The sequence below is a fragment of the Chroicocephalus ridibundus genome, chromosome 4 (genome assembly GCF_963924245.1).
Source record: "Chroicocephalus ridibundus chromosome 4, bChrRid1.1, whole genome shotgun sequence".
In the NCBI taxonomy this organism is placed as follows: Eukaryota; Metazoa; Chordata; class Aves; order Charadriiformes; family Laridae; genus Chroicocephalus; species Chroicocephalus ridibundus.
Window position 1 is genome coordinate 78,079,589 of NC_086287.1, and position 17,732 is coordinate 78,097,320.

Here is a 17,732-nt window from a genome sequence, read left to right on the forward strand (position 1 = left end):
TACCTGTCCTTGTAAGGTTACACGGCTTCGGCCTTGCAGATGCTGATTAGAAACTGAAGAATGCCAAGGATGGATCTGACTCTGAGACTGTGCCCCAACAAGATCAGACGACTGTGTTACTTGGGGTGGCGTTATATGATGTTCCAGGTCATGCTCTAAAACATGGCTTGTGCTATCCTGAACAAATGCAGAATCATCAAACTGTGGCAGAAGGTCTTCCTGAAGGAGGTCATCCGGGTCAAGTCCTGAAAACGGTTCATTATGAGTCTCGACTTGATGAAGTAAGTTATCATCTAAAGATGTAAAACCGTTGCTTTCAATAGGGTCAGCGAAATGGCTTATCTGAGAAGCAGAACCAGCAGAAGCCGGAAAATTAATATTCACAGGAGAGAGTTTTGAACTACTAAAGTTGCCCTGAGGATGTGCAGAATGCAACATTTGAAAACTACTTGAATTCAAAGGCGTATTAGGATTCAACATGTGCTCAGTTGTTTCTTGCTTGGTCCCTGTTTGAGATGTAAAGGCATCGCTTCCAGTGAAGTCAGAGATAGAGTGTGTCTGTTGGGTAGTAGAAAGAGCTGTTGTAGACTGAAGAAGGCTGGTTGGAGAAATGTGGTTATTAGAGTAAGAATAAGGAGATGAAAATTGTTGGCTATTATTGACAGAACATGGAGTAATAGTTGGGGACTGTCCGTCGAAATTTCCTTCTTGATTCCCACAAAAATGTATTGAAGCACTTGCAGTTTGAGAAAACTGTTGAACAGACAGAGGCTGCTGTGAAGTTGATGGATTAGAAACCGGAGGTGGGTGGTTAACACTGACTCTGTGAGAAGTAGATACATTAACTTCCATGAAGTCTTTTGGCTGGCTCAGAGCATCTTGCCCTGCGTTGTTTCTGCTTTGTTGCGACCGTAGCGAGGCACACTGATGCTGCGGTTCATTAGCCTGATATAAGGCAAAGTCATGGTGTGCTACAAAGCTTTTGTTTTGCTGCATAGACTGAGAATGTCCTTGGTGAAAGGGGGACCCATTTTGATTCGAAACAGTTGTGGCAGTTTGGTGACCCCACATAGGACTACCATCAGCCACATCTGGAAACATCCCATTAGACTGGTTTTGCGGATGAATTGGTGAGCAATTGAATTGAGAGTGTGGTGATAAGACGTTGTCAGCTGAGCTATTAAAAGACTGATTTACTGAGTGAAGTTTCAGTGAATCATACTGATTCAGCTGATCAAACTCACTCATCTTTTGTGAATTTTGAGCATCTTGCACATGGTTCAATGAGTCTATGTGCAAAGGTTCAAATTCTGCACCCAAATTCAATTCATCAACAAGTGAAACAGGTCCAGGTTGAACAAAGGCATCATCTGACAAACCTTCTAAAGTCTCACTAAAAAGATTGGCATCATCAAAAAAATCCATCATAGGATCAGTCATCTTGATAGGTCTGTACTGCTTTTTCTCTCAACTCCAAATGGAGTCAATTTTGGCTCTCTGCAGTGAACAGAAACAAATGACATCCAGCGGTCACCACCTTATCCAAGGCATGACAACATCCATCAGTGCTTCTCATGAAACATTCGTCTTAAAGTGTTAAAGCATCCTATGGGAGGGGAGAAAAAAAGAAAAAGATAAAAATTACTTCCATGATTCTCTTCATCGCTTCTTCCCGCCCCCAACAATTCTATGGATTTTTGGTATTTCGCTTTCCTAACTTCACAGTTTAGTTAAACCACAAATCAATTATTTTTGCTTATACTTGATGCCCTGTGCAGTATTTATTGTTTCTGTGCCTTACGTAATTAAAGTAATATTTGATGTTTTAAATGTAATGGTTTCAATTTTTTCATTCTTTGCTCTATTACTCAAGGCCAATTTTAGATTCTCCTCTGCCTTTTTCATGAAAACTACCAAATTGTAACAGAATTGTGGTTTTAGCAGTCCAGAATGAAAATTTGCTTGTAGAAAGAAGTCGTATAATACATAAAATGTACGTGGCAGTTCTGTATATTTAAACAAGAAACTTGAGAGGTTATAAACTACATTTAAAAACAAAGCTACCATGACTTCAATAGGAAAAGCTGAGATACTCTGTTTCTTCTATTTAAGTTATATTAAGTAAGATTCTGAAAAAATGTTTTTTTATCTCAAAGACATACTAGAACTCTTATTTAAAAGAAAGACAAGAGGATGAATACAGTGATACATTCAACAATAAAGACAGGAAAAGAACTACCTTTGGTTCACCAGAGTTTACACGCCTATGTTTTGAAACACAAGTTGTTTATATTCAGAGTATCACTGACTGATCAACAATGAATCAAAGTTTGCAATCAGCGATTTCAGGCAAGGGGAGCTGAGAAGGATGGTTAGTTTTAACTTTAGCCTAAAAACTTACACATTTTTAGTTTAATCAAACAAAATGAGAAATGAATGAAAGTGTGACTCTATGATATTTTACCTCCCCGGATACCAACTAGTAAACCTCTAAAATAGAGGAGCAATCACTTTAAATGAGTATCTTCATGGAATAATTACTCCTTTATCCTGTCAATATATGTATCTAATTACTATAAAGAAAAAAGGAAAGAAAAGAGCCACCTAACCCTATTACCTTCATGCTCTCCTCCTCTACTTCGATTCCAATTCTTCATTAATGAATTCTGCTAAGAATAAAATAAGTATAGGAGCCTTCCAGAAATGAACACCCTGGAAATGTGAAATACTCTCTTATGGACAAGGTTCATGTGAGCCAATTAAGTACAAAGTAGTCTTTGACAAGCTGATGAAAACTTGTTCTGCTTATACTGCTAGTCCACAGCAAGTGTTGTGACCATAGTCAGAATAAAGCCTCACCTAAATTAATAAACCTCATTGAGGATTTGGGTTTATAAAACTTCTAGTCTACACAGAAAAAGGACAGACGGATCTTGTATCACACTGAAAGACACCAGCTGGTGACATCTGTCAAGTATGAATTGGTATGGGTGTTAATTACTATGAGTATAGAGAAGAAGCATGCTATAAAAATGGAAGAGAAGCTTAGGAAGGTGACAGCTTAGCACAGCAAAGTAGCCATGGATTCCAGATGATGCACTGCTTAAATTTAGGACTTCCTGAAGTCCCAAGTTAAAGGAAGCACTAAAATAAATTAGACCACATTATCTTCTAATACTGATTAAGTTGTCTACTTATGATTAACAGCAACAGAAAGATGTTCCCAGTATCAAACACCTTCCAACAGATGATAAACCAACATCAGGATCCAGATAGATGACGTGAGCATGGTTTTAGGTTTCAAGTTGCAGAAAAGCATTCAAAGAAATAAACGTTTTGAAGACTTTCATCTATTGGACTTGACAACTACAAGTTTAACAATGCAATGGCAGGCAGCGTTTTGTTGTACCAGTTCCAAAATACTTCTCACGGAAGAAGCTCCTATTGGAGCTGCATTTTAATCACAATGGGGAAACTAGTTTTGAATCCCTACTCAATAAAGCAATCTACACTAAAAGAAGCAGAATGTGTTAAAAAAAAAAAAATAAGAAGAGGAAAAAGAGCTCTTCTTTCTTCCTGAAAGAGGCAAATTTTTGCTTTGTCAAAACTCAGCATTTCACCACAAGAAATCACTGTTATGGTAAATAATTCCACTTTACAGCAATCTAGAGTTTGATTTCTCTTCGTAGATGCAATTTGACATCTTTGTGCCCTCTTACATTGAGAATTTGATGAGGTTACACTTCTTGTAAAAACTAAATTAATTCTAATGCCTTGTACATCTGAATTCTCTACTGTTCTTGTATACTGATTTAATATTAATCTTTACCCAGCTTAAAGTTAGCAAGAGCTTTCTACAACATCAATGCCTAAGAACTGCTTGGACCAATTGTAGACAATAAAATGAGCACCACAATACAGGTACAACCTGACAAAGCAATCTGACGACTACGGTTGTTGCACTTGAATTCAAGAAGTTACCGCCCCCTGTCAGCTACAATTGCTTCAACAATATTTACCAACTACAGGACATTTGGTAAATTTAGAATTTTCTGCAGTGGATTTTGTTTTGGTTTTTTGTTTTGTTTTTTGTTTTTTCCATATAATGGAACACAGGGGCATTCATCAATATTTCTTACTAGTATTTAGTTTCTCCCTTGGTGTTTTAAACTCAACTTTGTACCAATAAAGCTGATTTTATGTAGAAAACTAACTGACAGGAACTACTACTACTATTACAGGGTAACTACTACATAACAGCTATATAACAAAATCATACGTTAGACACACTATTCTGAAAAAAAAGTGGGTTTTTTTTTTTTAAATAACATGAACTTTTCTGAGATTACCAGCAAATATCAACAGTATCCCCCAAGCTAAGGTGAAACACATTTCAAGGTTTGCCATGTTCAGATACGCTAAAGCATCTAGAATTTAAACAGTAAATTTTTTCAGACTGACACCTGTATGATTTGATGTCTCGCACAAAACCACAGCATTTTCCCCAAGAAGTATTAAGTTATTCTGCAAACATACTTGAATCAGAACAGAAACATCTCCCAGCTCTTGATTTTTTTTTTTGTCTGGTCATTACTCATTAAACTGAACACCTATACTTTCTTTAATCTACTAATTCTTAACATTAAGAGATCTATTTTAAATTAAGGATTTAAACCAACGTATTAGAACAGGAGAAATGGTATTAAAATAGATGTTACAAGTCCAAGTGAATGAAAAAATACTGATCTCTGCATAACGCATGTTTTTCATTTAAAAAACAATGTTGCAGTCTGTACGGTCTAAAACTATCTTTTCCATTACAAACAGAATATAAAGCAATGCGTTATTGTTGCTCCTCTTAATCTGCAAAAGCAGCTCTCATGTACTACTACTGTAATTCTAACTTCTTTAAACTTTAAGATCTTTTTGGAATTTCACCTGTTATATTCAAAACCGCTTAGAAATGAAACTGGCTACACTCAACCGAGTTTGTTTCCTTTCCTTAAGTGTGTGTGCAAGAAGAATGAATACATAGCAGAGCTAGGTTAGAAAACTGAGGTTTCATGTTAATGCAACTCCTTGCAAAGCTTGTGTGTGTCAGGGGGGCATGGGGCAGGAAGACACCTCCTCCATTTTGGTTGCTCATCAGAGTTTAATAACAACCCTTTATTCTTTTCAGAAATAAAGACCAAGAAGAAATTTTATACTAGCACAGGGATAGATCTGAGTTGTAAAAGGACAAGCTGGAGTTAACAGACACAAGCAAGAACAGAAACGAAGGGAATGGTACACGATTTAAAGACCAGAAGAAAAGGAAATAAAGATTTATTTACAGAATACATCAAAAAAGAACGAAAACATAAGAAAACAGAATTGAACGAAGATATCAAATTTTGCTTTCAAAAAAATGAAGCGGGAGTAGCAGTAAAATACAAGATAATAAATACTACTTATGTGTTTTATTTCATTAATTGCATTGTTGATTACTTTTGATGAAGTAACAACAGAAAACGAGCTACTCTAGTTATAAGCAAGTAAATCAGGTAAAGATTCAGCACATTACCATGACATCCACACTTTTATACTTTGATAGACTAAGTATCAATCCTTCACATGGCTGATGTGTGACAGTACCATAGGTAAAAGCAAGGCAGTGACTTTGCTGGCCATTTTTCACAGAAGTTGAAACAACATCTATCCAGACAAATAACAGAAACGATCTCAGAAAGACGCCAGGGATAGTTCATAGACAGAAGGAATTAAAACTGAAGTCATATAAAAGCATGACACAACAGAAATCCAGACTACAGGTAAGGAACACAGAAGGGGTAAACACAAGACAGTCATAACTGATCTCTTATTGTTATCACTAAAATTAGGAGAAAACTTGTTTGAGTAGCTTGTTTCATTAACTAAAGATGCACACATCCAGTTATATAGCTAAATATGCATTATTTTATTTTAAAATTGCTTTTCATTGATAAGCATTTATAATTATTTTCTAGTAGTGAGACAGCCTTTTAGTAAAATCATCCTCAACATACTGATTTTGTTTATTATTCTATTCTGCTACAGAGTTCACAGACATCACGCTAAATACTCAAAAGATAACTCAAGTACCTCGTACTTTGATTTGAAGATTAGGAAGAGAAAGATTTGAAACTGATGATCCTAAATTAAGTTCTCGGGACTAGGTCCCAGTCCATGGCTACAGTTCCAACTCTTGAGTAAGAGCATAAGACTGGAGCAAACCGGCTTGTGTGTGCCGCAACAATAATAATTCCTAGTAGTCTGTTCTCATACCTACACTTCTTTTGCTAGCACCGAACACCTCATGTAACTCTTTACCCCTCTACTCCCCAGACATGCACAAACTCCCTTCTACCACCTCTCCTACTTTCTGCTGAAGCAAGTTGCATCTGGGAAATAAATATTAATGATTTATAGAAAAAAAATAATTCAGTAACTGTCAATTGTTATGCTCAGTCATAAAAGTTCAAGTCAACCAACATGACAAATGGCATTTCACTTGGAAAGACAACCCATCTTTCAATGCAACTAAAGACAAATTTCTACCATTCTGAAAGATGTTTGCCTTCACTGTGAATGGGACAGCTTCTTTATTGAGAGCAGCTTTGCTTAAGCTGAACAGAGCAAAACCCTGCCAAAGAGAAAGTATATCACCCAACTCTCTGTAGAAAACAGCCTGGTATCAGAATGTCCCACAGCATTCTGAGATACTTCTTTGAGAGATCCATTTTAACATTAATTTTTAACTAAAGGTAAATTCATAAAATCTCAAAATGGTATTTCAGCAAACAGTGCTTAATATAATAGAGAGAACACATTATAATAAATTCTGTAATGTATGAAATAATCCTAGCTGTTTTATTTAGAGACCCACAAAAATTAAAAATCCTAGTAGCATTTAGAAAAATCCATATTTTCTAGTAAGATTTTTGTGGTTGTTTTGTTCCTACTGTTTTGAAGTGGGTGTGTGTAATGCCACCAAGTTTCTTCAGATGAAATATCGTTTATATTATTGAAAAAAAAAAGTGGTGTTGTTTTTATTTCACAAAATTCACATCCTCTCTTTTGCTGCTTTTCAGGATGGAGTTTCTTTCTTCTCAAAACTCCAAATTCAAAAAAACGTATGGTGAGATGCCCAATTAAAGTCTGTAGAACTGTTGTATATAATCAGAAAAGGAATCTCAAATCAAAGACCAGTTTTTAAATTATTTATCTATATATCACCATGCTGCTTCTCTAGCTGCAATACTAAGAGTGATTTAGTTAGAGCACTGATACTTAAATATATGAACTCCAACATTTAATAATTAGCTTGGGTCAAAATTAAGAGCTAGCACAGGCACCTAAAGAACCCTATACTACAATAAGTATCTGATTAACCTATAAGACATAAAAATAAGTTGGTGAAATCTTCTAAATTAAAAATGTATCACAAGATATTTAAGAAAATGGCCCAAATCAAGATAAAAACATATTCTTACCCGTGAATATAGAACACATCTCTTCAATGAAGAATTAAGAAGCTCAGAGATGTGCTTTAAATCCAGATGGATACCTCATCATTAGAGACCTGAAAAGGAAACATGTTAAACAAGTCACACAATAACCAACTTCAGGAGTATATATTCAAATACAATAAACTCAAAAATTTAATAGATACCACAAAAGCAAGAACACCGGAATTGATACACAATCATTAGTAGCCATGATTTTGTAAATGTCTGAGAAATGGACAATTAAAGTGATTAAAGTGCCCACTTTGTAGGACCACTGAAAAAAAAAAAAACAAACCACCCCATCCCTACAAACATCTAAGGTCGACGGGCAGACTGTGACAGAATATTAGAAGTTTTAGGGCAGCTTTAAGACACAATATAAGGGCCAAAAAAAAACCCACTGGTTTTGAGGTTAGGTTTTAAACCTGCCAATCCGAAGAGCCCTGTATTTACTAGCAGTCTGCTACTACATACTGACAGATGTACTTGCCAATAGGAACTGACACTGCCTTTCTAGGGGAGCATACTTGCATGACAGTTTTATCCTATTCTTTGCCTTAACAGTAGGTAGAGGAGCTCAACTTCAAGACGTTCTCTTTTAATCTGAAAGAGGCTTGAAAACATTACACAGCTCACAGGAAAATGTGCACGGGGTGAAAGTAAAGGCTTCTAGAGCCTGTGTGTAAACGCCTCAAAGCAAACAAAGCCACCCTCTAACATTAAAAGACAGATAAAAAACCTAGTATATGAACTTACATTCTATACCAGTGTGTTTTTCCAGAAACAATGCTGCCCTTTTCAAAAGAATGACCGTTCTCTCCAAGGCACCAAGCATCCCCCAATTCCAAAAAATACATTTCCCTCTCCCTAAATATAGTTTCTTGGTGACAAACTCTTAAACACACAGAATCACAGAATGATAGGGGTTGGAAGGGACATCTGGAGATCACCTTTGCAAAATATTAATACAGTTCAGCCTTTAATCTTTATTAAAATATAAGAGAGCATATATCACTACATTAAGAAGCAGATTTTAACACAAAGATTCTTTCTTCTCCCTACATCTTTCAGACAATGTTGTAACATGTCAAAGATATAAACGGGTTATAAGACCTACCAAAAGTCTGCAATGTTCCAGTAAAAAAATGTATTTGGTACTAATTTGGTACATAAGTTATTCTCTTTTTCTATATTGGAACTCCCATCATGCAAATAGAACGCCCATTATGGAAAAGTGCTCTTCACATCCAGAAAGTAGAATCAAGTTTGACATTATTTAACTGTCAGGTTTTATGCAGCATTTCAATATATTTTTTAATTCCTAAACTTCTGTTTATTTAGAAGTTCTTTGTTGATTAAACAAAGTTATAGTATAAAGGTTTTACAATATATAAATTAACTGAATAGAAGCATCAAAAATTTATTTTTTACTGAATAAAGAAAAATTGAAAACTTGCAATCAGGTAAGTTCTCCTAGCTGTAAGAGTTCAACATCAAAAAAAAAAAGAAACATAATTTAACTGCAACTACCATAATACAAACACTGTCTTAAATTCTCAGCTATCCAAAACATAGCTGGTTTAGATCCTTGCTCAAATGAATTCTTCATGAATCCTCAAAATAAACAGAAAAAAAGATGTTTCTTACTCTTCAGGACAGTGTCCACTTGCTTGAACAGCTTCCAATATGGAGACAATTGTGGAATACTTAAAAGTTTGAGAAAACCTATGTTGAAAAGAAGAAAAAAACATATATAACTAAACATACATTTGTCAGAGATCTATGATACATTATTCTAAATGTAAAATACAAGAAATACTTCAGATGGCGGAAGAATCACTGATGATTATAATAAGTGCCAAAGAGAAATATACACAAAAAAAGGAACTTAAAGCTTTCTTAAGAAACAAAATGGGATCTATCTCCGGAGATTCTTAAATAAGCTATATTGCTATATTTTAATTCTATATAGATACACATATATATACACACACACGTGTTGAATGAGATAATACGGTAAAAGAGTGTTCTGTAAATCTCCTTTGCTTGCTTTTAAATCCTGAATTGGGAAACTTCACTGATATACAACAAAGCTTATAGTTTACTAAAAAGAAACAGAACTAAATTTGTTATAAGCATGCCTAAATACATATTAAGCTATCTTAGAAAGTTTTCTTAAAATTAACTTCCACAGCCCAACTAATATAATTTCTTCATAAAATACCGAAAGAAAAATACACATTTCCCTACATACAGATGGATTTCCTTATGTTCTTGACGGAATCCTAAAGCATTACTATTACTAGTAAAATATTTTGAAGAACTATAATCTTTCCCATTTTGGACACCAAAACACAGACTTCTATACACATTAGTGTAACAGGAAATAAACTATTAATTCCAATTAGTTTAGAATAATCACTTTACCCCAATTTCTGTGTTTGTTTTTTTTTTTTTTAAAACATCACGTAAATCTAATAAGATTATTTAGTTTTGTACAAAATCCTCGTGTACTTCTATGGCTGCAATCTTTGCAAATGCCCTTTAGAAAATTTAGCAGCGGTTTGTTATTTTCAACCACCTTCTTCACCTCTGCCAAAGGTAATCGCCCTCAAAGCACAGCCTGCAGAACAAAGCACACACACACGCAGTAGCTGCTTCACTGTCTAGCCTCCCAATTTAGTTTTAACCCTTCCTCTTGTTAGTTTAAACAAAGCCATTACACCTTGCATTAAAATGGCTGAGGTGTATACACACATTCTATTTTGCGGGCATTAATTGCAATAAAGGGACAATAATAATACAGGGAATGACAACATCCTAATTTGCTACCGTTGATTGCAAGCTAGACAGGGACCAAAAGTTTGAAGAACCTTCTTGAAAAGAACATAGTTTATCCTGGAGTCAGTTTATTTTACTGAAGATAACTGTTAAGAAGCTTAGGGGTTTGGTCCCAAGACTACTGAAGGAAGGTACTAGCAACCAGTTCTGCTCTTTGAACATTATTGCCATTTTGCTTCTCCAAATTTTACCTGTGAAGACTTTCACCAATTTCAGGACTTCAGTGAGTCCCTGGTTATTTTTCTAATGCTGATAACAAAATTTCCCAATGTTCTTTTCTTCAGGTTTGAATACTGCTAAAACCCGATCTTTTTCTTTAAAAGATCTGCCCACAAATCTTAGCATATCTGTACGGAATATGAATGTCTCTTTTTGCCCTCTTTAGTTGTCAAAAGGGTTAGAATAACATATTCAGTGTAACATAGGTGTAATTTACAGTTTACTTATGGTCACTAGAAAGACAGTTATAAAAGCTTCCTTTTAAGTTTAAAAAGAAAATCCTCTTGGTGTTGTTCAGATTTATGATGTAAGCATTATAGGGTTTCTATAGTTTTGTCATAAATTTCAGCATTATAACCTTAAATTAGACCTACAAGATATATTTCTGAATTCTGGTATCTCTCCTGAGGAACTACATTGCCATTTTAAGATGTAGAGAAAGATTTGCATTGAAAACCAGAAAAGAGCCTTCTCATTTTCACATGTGGCCTAAACCAAGATTTCATTACAAACCATCAGAGACGCAAGACTTCACAGCATAGCCCTCTTTCAATTCACAATCTGACAATACACTAACTTCCAACAATTCTCACGTTCTAGCCTGATAGGCATCTTTGTGAACAACTGCAAGTTTAGAACCTGGAAGTACCAACTAGAACAATGCAAAGGCTCGTGTCCGTTCTACAGATGCCTATGGATCAGGATCCGTCAGTACAGACCAACAGAGAGGTCTTCTCTGTGAAGATTTAGAAAAAAAAACCCAAACAATTTCAAGTCTTGACACAACCAGATTAGAACAGCATGATAGTATTCTATTGAACAGAACAGGTTCAGCCTTCCCACTCCATACTATGTTAGCTAGCATAAGGAGTACCACCCATAACAGAAGTCAATACCTTTCAGAGAGAAGCTGCATACAACCTCTTTATTTTTATAAAGAACTATATCTAAGGAGATTTGATATGAAAGTTTTTCAAAGAAGTCCCTCCCAAGCTCATGTTAAGCAAGACACTCTGAGTTTGTGACTTGTTCAATATACTCTTCTTGAGTTAAGAAATAAATTAAAACTGATAACTCAAGCAAAACAACATTTTCCATCGTTTCATGGCTTCCAGCACGTGCAGGACAGTTCCAGAATTCACTTGCAATAGACAGACTCCAGGCTTCTTCTCCTGTAACTTCAATACTCTGCCACAGGAGTCTGACAAAGTGGAATTTTAAAAAGCTTCCCCTAGTGAAACGGGACAATACCCATCTGTCCCTTAAGGGTATCTATGAATTAATTCTTAAAAACTTACCTGAAAATCTCTCTAAAGCTAAATTTTAGCTTAGCTTCTGAAAACCAGCAAAAAATACCTCCGAAAACTACACGCTGAAGCCAGCAATACCATAATATACAGAATCAGGCCCATTGTCTTACCTAACACTGGGTTTAATGTTTGCAGAAGCCACTAACTGCAATGGCTTTACTACAGGGTAACTGAAAACAAAAATATATCCTATTTAATTCTCAGATTTCTTCTAACATACAGAATATCAGATGGGTAGATTTTCATGCCATTATACAGATGCAATCTTTCTGAAGCTTAAAACTTTCCTCATTAGGGTGCTAGGTATGAAATGTAACAAAATCATTTACCCTTCAAGACCCATTTGCAGAATAAATTTTGGAGCAATTCCTGAATTTCAGTGATCAACAGAAAAGAATGAACCAACCTTTTAATACCGTTCATGCAACACAAGGAAAAGCGCCCAAGAATGCATTGCAGAAGGAAATAATTTGGTAACCAGAGTTACTATGTTTTCTAATATGACTCAGATAAAGAAGAAAGTCAAAAGTACTATTTGTCTGGGGACGATGGGAACATTTTTCCATCTTTCCTGCAAATTTTAACTGTTGATTTAAGATTAAAATAAAAACATGTATCTTAAAGAAAGATGCATGTACACTGGCGGCCTAAAGACATTAATATTTGGTATCTCTTTAGTAATCTGTATGAATGAAGTTGGAGATCTCAACACATTTGCCCAATGACAGATGCCATGTCATACCAATATATTTCTGCTGAATTCTGAGTTTAAAAAAAAATGCTTCCTCCCTTGTGACTTGTTTCTTGCAGCTTAGTTAGCGAACATAATGTAAAGGCAGCACTGAAAGGGGAACTCAGTTCCAAGATGCTGCTAAAAGTAGCCTTTTAGTTGATCACTAAAGATCATTTTAAGAGGTAGCCGTGTATCCATCCATCTGAATACTGGTCTATAAACATGTTTTGAAAGTAGTACTAAGATGCTAATGTTTCTGAAGTCAAGCTATAGCTTCCCTAACCACATTGTTAAAAAGTGTTTGATTTAGAGCTGGTCTTCTGCAAGTTTTCAACACTGCAGTTAATCAAAAATATGGTCGTTCTAAACCACATTGTACTTTTTTCAAGTAATACTTTAGAAAAAAAAAAGCTTATAAAAAGAGCTCTCCTTCCCGCATTATTGTAAATAAGAGAGTCGCATGTTTAGCCTGTTTGACTTTTGGCCAGCTCTCTCTCACATTTATGAATTGGCCAGACAGATAAAATATGAGAACGCTGCTATTCCTTCAGCCAAAGCAAGAGCTGCAAGCTCTTTCCAGTAGTTGCTGTATCAGCAAAAGAATTACCTCTTAGCATCATAGTTTCTTTTGCTGAAGGGGAAAGAGAATATCTCAATAATATCCTAAAATATTTCTAATAAGGCTAACTATCAATTCTTGAATGTTTCACTAAACAAACAGGTGGTCTCTCCATCACCCATTTATGTGTCCACAGATACCTGGCATTCCTGAAGCACCATTTCTCACTACAGGAAGAGCACTAGAAGATATGACATGAGCATAAGTGAGTGCGAGACTTCTAAATGTTCATTAAGCTCACAGCTCCATAGTTTGATAGAACAAAAACCATTAAAAGGATAAATAAAGATAGCTCAGTGGAAGAACAGAAAGTATCCACAAAACTAGTCTGGTTAGAAAAGAGACTGAGTGCTAAGGGTTACTGGATTTCAGTTAAATACAGAAAAATATTTCAACTGGATGATTTATGAACATAAGTACCAAATGCTACCGAGAATTTAATTCATAGTGGCAGAAAAAAGTAGAATACTGCAATCCAGTGATGAATAGGATCATACCATTCAACTCCATCAGACGCAACTTCTCCTCATCCTGAACTGCATGAAAAGTATCAAGGACAGATAATGATGCAGCGTTTGGACACTACAAAACTGATATAAAAGAAAGAAATGCACTGTAAGGAATCCTGACTCATAAAATATATAATTGTCGAGCTTACCTGTACTTTTGAGGTGTTTGAAGGATACGTATACTTTAACTATAAGCAAAATTTGTATTTTCAAATTGTAACATACACCAAAAAAATAACCTCACAATGAGCCACATAAAGCAAGTAAGAACAAAAGCGCACCTATTTACTTTATGGGTTGCAAGAACAATGCAATTTTAAAGCAGTGTGTCAATCTTTTTGTTTTAATCTGCCCTCATCACTAACTTGTCTCTCATAAAGGGAAACAAATGAACAATGCCTGTTTTAGGGTCTCTATAGTCTCTTAGTAGTGGTTCATGTCATGTATCTTTTAGATAACATCACTAAAAATACTTTTTAAAAACCACGCTGTGCTTTCATCAACATTTCTCCGTGACTGAATTTTTGGACTAATCTTCAGGAGCATTTAGCACCAGCAGCTCACGTGAAATGAGTAGGTGCCGAGATTCCTCAAAATTTTGGAAAAATTGTGAGACTTAAAATTCCAGTTCTTTTTACAGTAAAAATGACAGTTTTGCTGCGTGAAATAGGCTAATACCTCTTCATCATGAAGAGCAGCATAACTTCTTACAAACTGAACTACTTAGTTAAACTTAAACAAATTAGCACAAACTAAACCAGCGCAGATGCATTTTAACTACCTATGTGCCTGCCCTTACAATCTTATAAGTGCAAAGCAAATTGATGTAGCTTACCCACCAATGGGAAAAAAAAAAAGAAGAAAAAGCTGCTTCACATTTACTTTAAGGTTAGAGAGTTCACAATTGGCAGTAACCACAGAGTTATTGATAACTGATGTTCACATCCTACCTTATTTCCCACTAACTTCTCTGTGTGCCCTTGATTTATACATAGGGCCTGGCACACGGGTCCCTGAATTGGTTAGCTTTCAAGAACATGTATATTAATTTTTGCTCTTTAGTTTACAAAAACTGGGCCTTGAAGTCCATGGTGCTTTGGAAGCCTCATCTGACAGATGCGGGAACAGTGAAAAAGTCATTATTAGTTGGAGGTGTGAAGAAACTTTGCAAGTAGGTGAAGCCAAAAGATACTAATTGCTACTCATTCTTTAACAAAGTACAAGATAGGAACAATTATGAATTTTAAAATATTTACCTTGTGAAAGAAAATAGCAAAAAGTTGATCTATGCACCAATAAATTAAAATTCAGAGCCAGGTTAAAAATCGAGATATTGCTTAAATATGACTGAATGTTAATATTCTGCCTTGAATGCTAAACATATTTATAGTTGCATACAAATAATTACACGTAAAACAAGGTGAAATAATTATTTTACCTCACACCTGCCAAATGGGAACTTGATAGAGTCAAATGACACATGTTTATAAACAGATGCAGAGAGCTCTTATGACTGATGGGCCTAGTTTTCTTGAGAGGAAGAGGATTACATTTTACGGCTACTTCTTACAAAGTCTCAAAAAAGACACAAGAGGAGAACTAGAAACCTTATCCCTTTACACGGATTGTTATTTTGTCCCTCATGAGCACGCATTATAACACCAAAGGGTTCAGATCTCCAGAAGGGAGGGAGACTGAGCTGTATTTTCTCAGACTGATGAAGTTAAACAACTTTCTCAAGCTGAAGGAAGTTTTTTAGTTGCTAACGATTCAAGGCACTTATGATACAAAGACAGTGAGGAGTGCTAACCATTTCTTACGAACCGAAAGCATATGCACCAACCTCGATGTCAAAGCCACACAGCCACATGAGAGAATTCTGGACTCTCTTCACCTGGTTCTTATCCCTGTTCACAAAGACTTGTGTGCAAAGAGGGAATGAAGAGGTTTTAACATTTCACTGCTTTAAGCCTCAGTAGGAAATAGTGCAAGTTCTCCACTTCACTAGAATAAAGATGCATGCCACTTACCCACCCAGGGCTATACATACAGAGTACTGAGCTAGCCTCAAAATCCCCTCTCCTCGTCCTCTCCAAAGGAAGTCAGCCAGCAGCCCCTACCTGGAAAATGCCAGTCCATAAATTCCAACCTTGCACTTGCACAGCCCAGTCCCTTTCCAAGCCTCCACCCATGCAGCGGGGACCTGCGGCCATGTGCCACCAGTTCTCCTCAACCCAGACATCTTCCAGCCCAGACGGAGAGCAGACCACATGCCCACCTCCACCTCTGCCAGACACACCTCACCCAACGCTGGCCCTCCCCTTCCACACTCCTTTCCCTGGCTCCCACATTTTCTGCTGGACTCCCACATTTTCTGCTGGTGTGGCTCCAAGCCAGTGGGCTGCTAAACACAGCTCGTCTTTCTCCTACTGTTTCTCCTACTGCTTTCACTTGCCCTAGGAAATTATTTTAATTCCTCCCTCTGCCCACCTCTCTTCTCTTGCATAGCGGGGAAACCAGGTCTAACATTCCCGCTTTTCAGCTTGGGAGGGTGCCACATCCCTTCCCTGCCACGCAGCCCCCTTCCTAAACGACATAAGGTGGTGGGGGATATTCTTGCTCTACCTTCCTCCACCAGAACCCTTTCCACCCCCTGCCACCTCCTCGCCTGGGGCGAGAGGGACATCCAGCCGTTCCCTCCGGCTTCCCTGAGGGGGAGACCAGCCCTCCTCCCCTCAGCCTGCCATCTTCTCACCTGGAAGAGGCCCGGGTCAGGACATCCAGCCTCTCCCCCGCCCCGCTACCTCGGGAAGGCCCAATTCCTCCCCTCCAAACTTTGCCCCCGCCCGCCAGCAGCCCCTGGGCCCGGCGCCGCCGCCTCAGCCCCGCCGCGGGGCAGGGGCGGATGGGGGCGGCGGGGACCGCATCCCCGGGCGCCCCCGCCTGAACCCCGCTCCACCCCTCCACCGCCCCTCAGGAAGAAAAGCTGGCCTCGCCACCGCCCCCCCTTCCTTCCTCCCACCTCCACTGGGGAGCTGCGAGGGACCGGCAAGGAGCTCCGCGCCCGCCGGGCTCCGCCGCCGGTTGTCGGCGAGGGGCGGAAGCGGGTGGAGGCGCGGCGGCGGGCGGCGAGCAGGCCGCGCCGCGCCGTCCCCCGGCGGGAGGGGAGCTGAGGGGGCGCCGGGGCCAGCCGGGTGTCTCCGGCACCTGGAGCGCGGCCTGCTCCGGGGGTGGCGGGGAGCAGCCCGTCCCCTTCGCACGTACTCACCGCCGGGTTCGCCATTACGCGGCGGCAGCGCCTGGAGCCGCCGCCGCTGCCCGGCAGGAGGCACACGCGCGGGGAGGAGGAGGAGGAGATGCCCCGCGCCTGACAGCTCCCCGCCGGGGCGGCCTCGGGCAGACGCGGCGGCGGCAGTGGCTTCCCCTCCCCCCTCGGGGATTCCCCCCGTGTGTGTCCCCCCCCCCTCCCCCTCGCCGGGCGCCGCTGGCCCGAGGGCGGCACTTACCGGGTGGCTGGCGCAGGCCGGGAGAGGCGGGCGGCGGCGCGCGGCGAGGGCGGCGCGGCGTGACTGGCTCGGCTCCCGCCGCCGCCCACCGCGCAGGCAGGGCCGGGCCGGGCCAGGCCGGGCCGGGGGGGGGCCGGGCCGTGGCGGGGAGGGGGGGCGGCCGGTCGGCGGGCGAAGTTTCAGTCACTGGGCGCCACGGCCCCGGCGAACCGGCGGGGACGGGCCGGGGGGCACATTTGCATATTTGTCACCCCCGCGCTGATTGGCCACCGCCCGCGCGCTGACACGGCGCCTCAGGGAGGGGGGGGGAGGCCCGGCGGCGGCTTGTGGGGGGGTTTGGAGGGGGCCCGACGGCGGCGGGAGGGAGGAAGAGGGCGGAGTGAGGCGGCCAGCGGGGGAAGGGGTGTGCGCAGGGAAGGGAGGGAGGAGTGTGCGCGGGAGGCGGAGAGGGGAAACGGGAGCGTGCGAA

General features: G+C 39.4%; 1 protein-coding gene across 5 annotated transcripts in view; it reads right to left on the reverse strand.

Moving 5' to 3' along the window:
• CHD9 (chromodomain helicase DNA binding protein 9) overlaps nt 1-17,305 on the reverse strand; it is a 94,545-nt gene extending 77,240 nt beyond the window's left edge. For 3 of the 5 annotated variants that reach the window (XM_063334342.1, XM_063334340.1, XM_063334339.1), the window contains exons 1-4: nt 17,264-17,304; nt 9,174-9,251; nt 7,512-7,600; nt 4-1,606 (exon numbers count right to left, since the gene is read on the reverse strand). In XM_063334342.1, the coding sequence (XP_063190412.1) occupies nt 4-1,440 (1,437 nt within the window). In that variant the 5' untranslated portion in view covers nt 1,441-1,606; nt 7,512-7,600; nt 9,174-9,251; nt 17,264-17,304. Of the gene's footprint in view, nt 1-3; nt 1,607-7,511; nt 7,601-9,173; nt 9,252-17,263 lie in introns of all 5 variants that reach the window. The other 2 variants (XM_063334341.1, XM_063334338.1) reach the window with 2 other exon arrangements.
• Nucleotides 17,306-17,732: the final 427 nt, after the last annotated feature.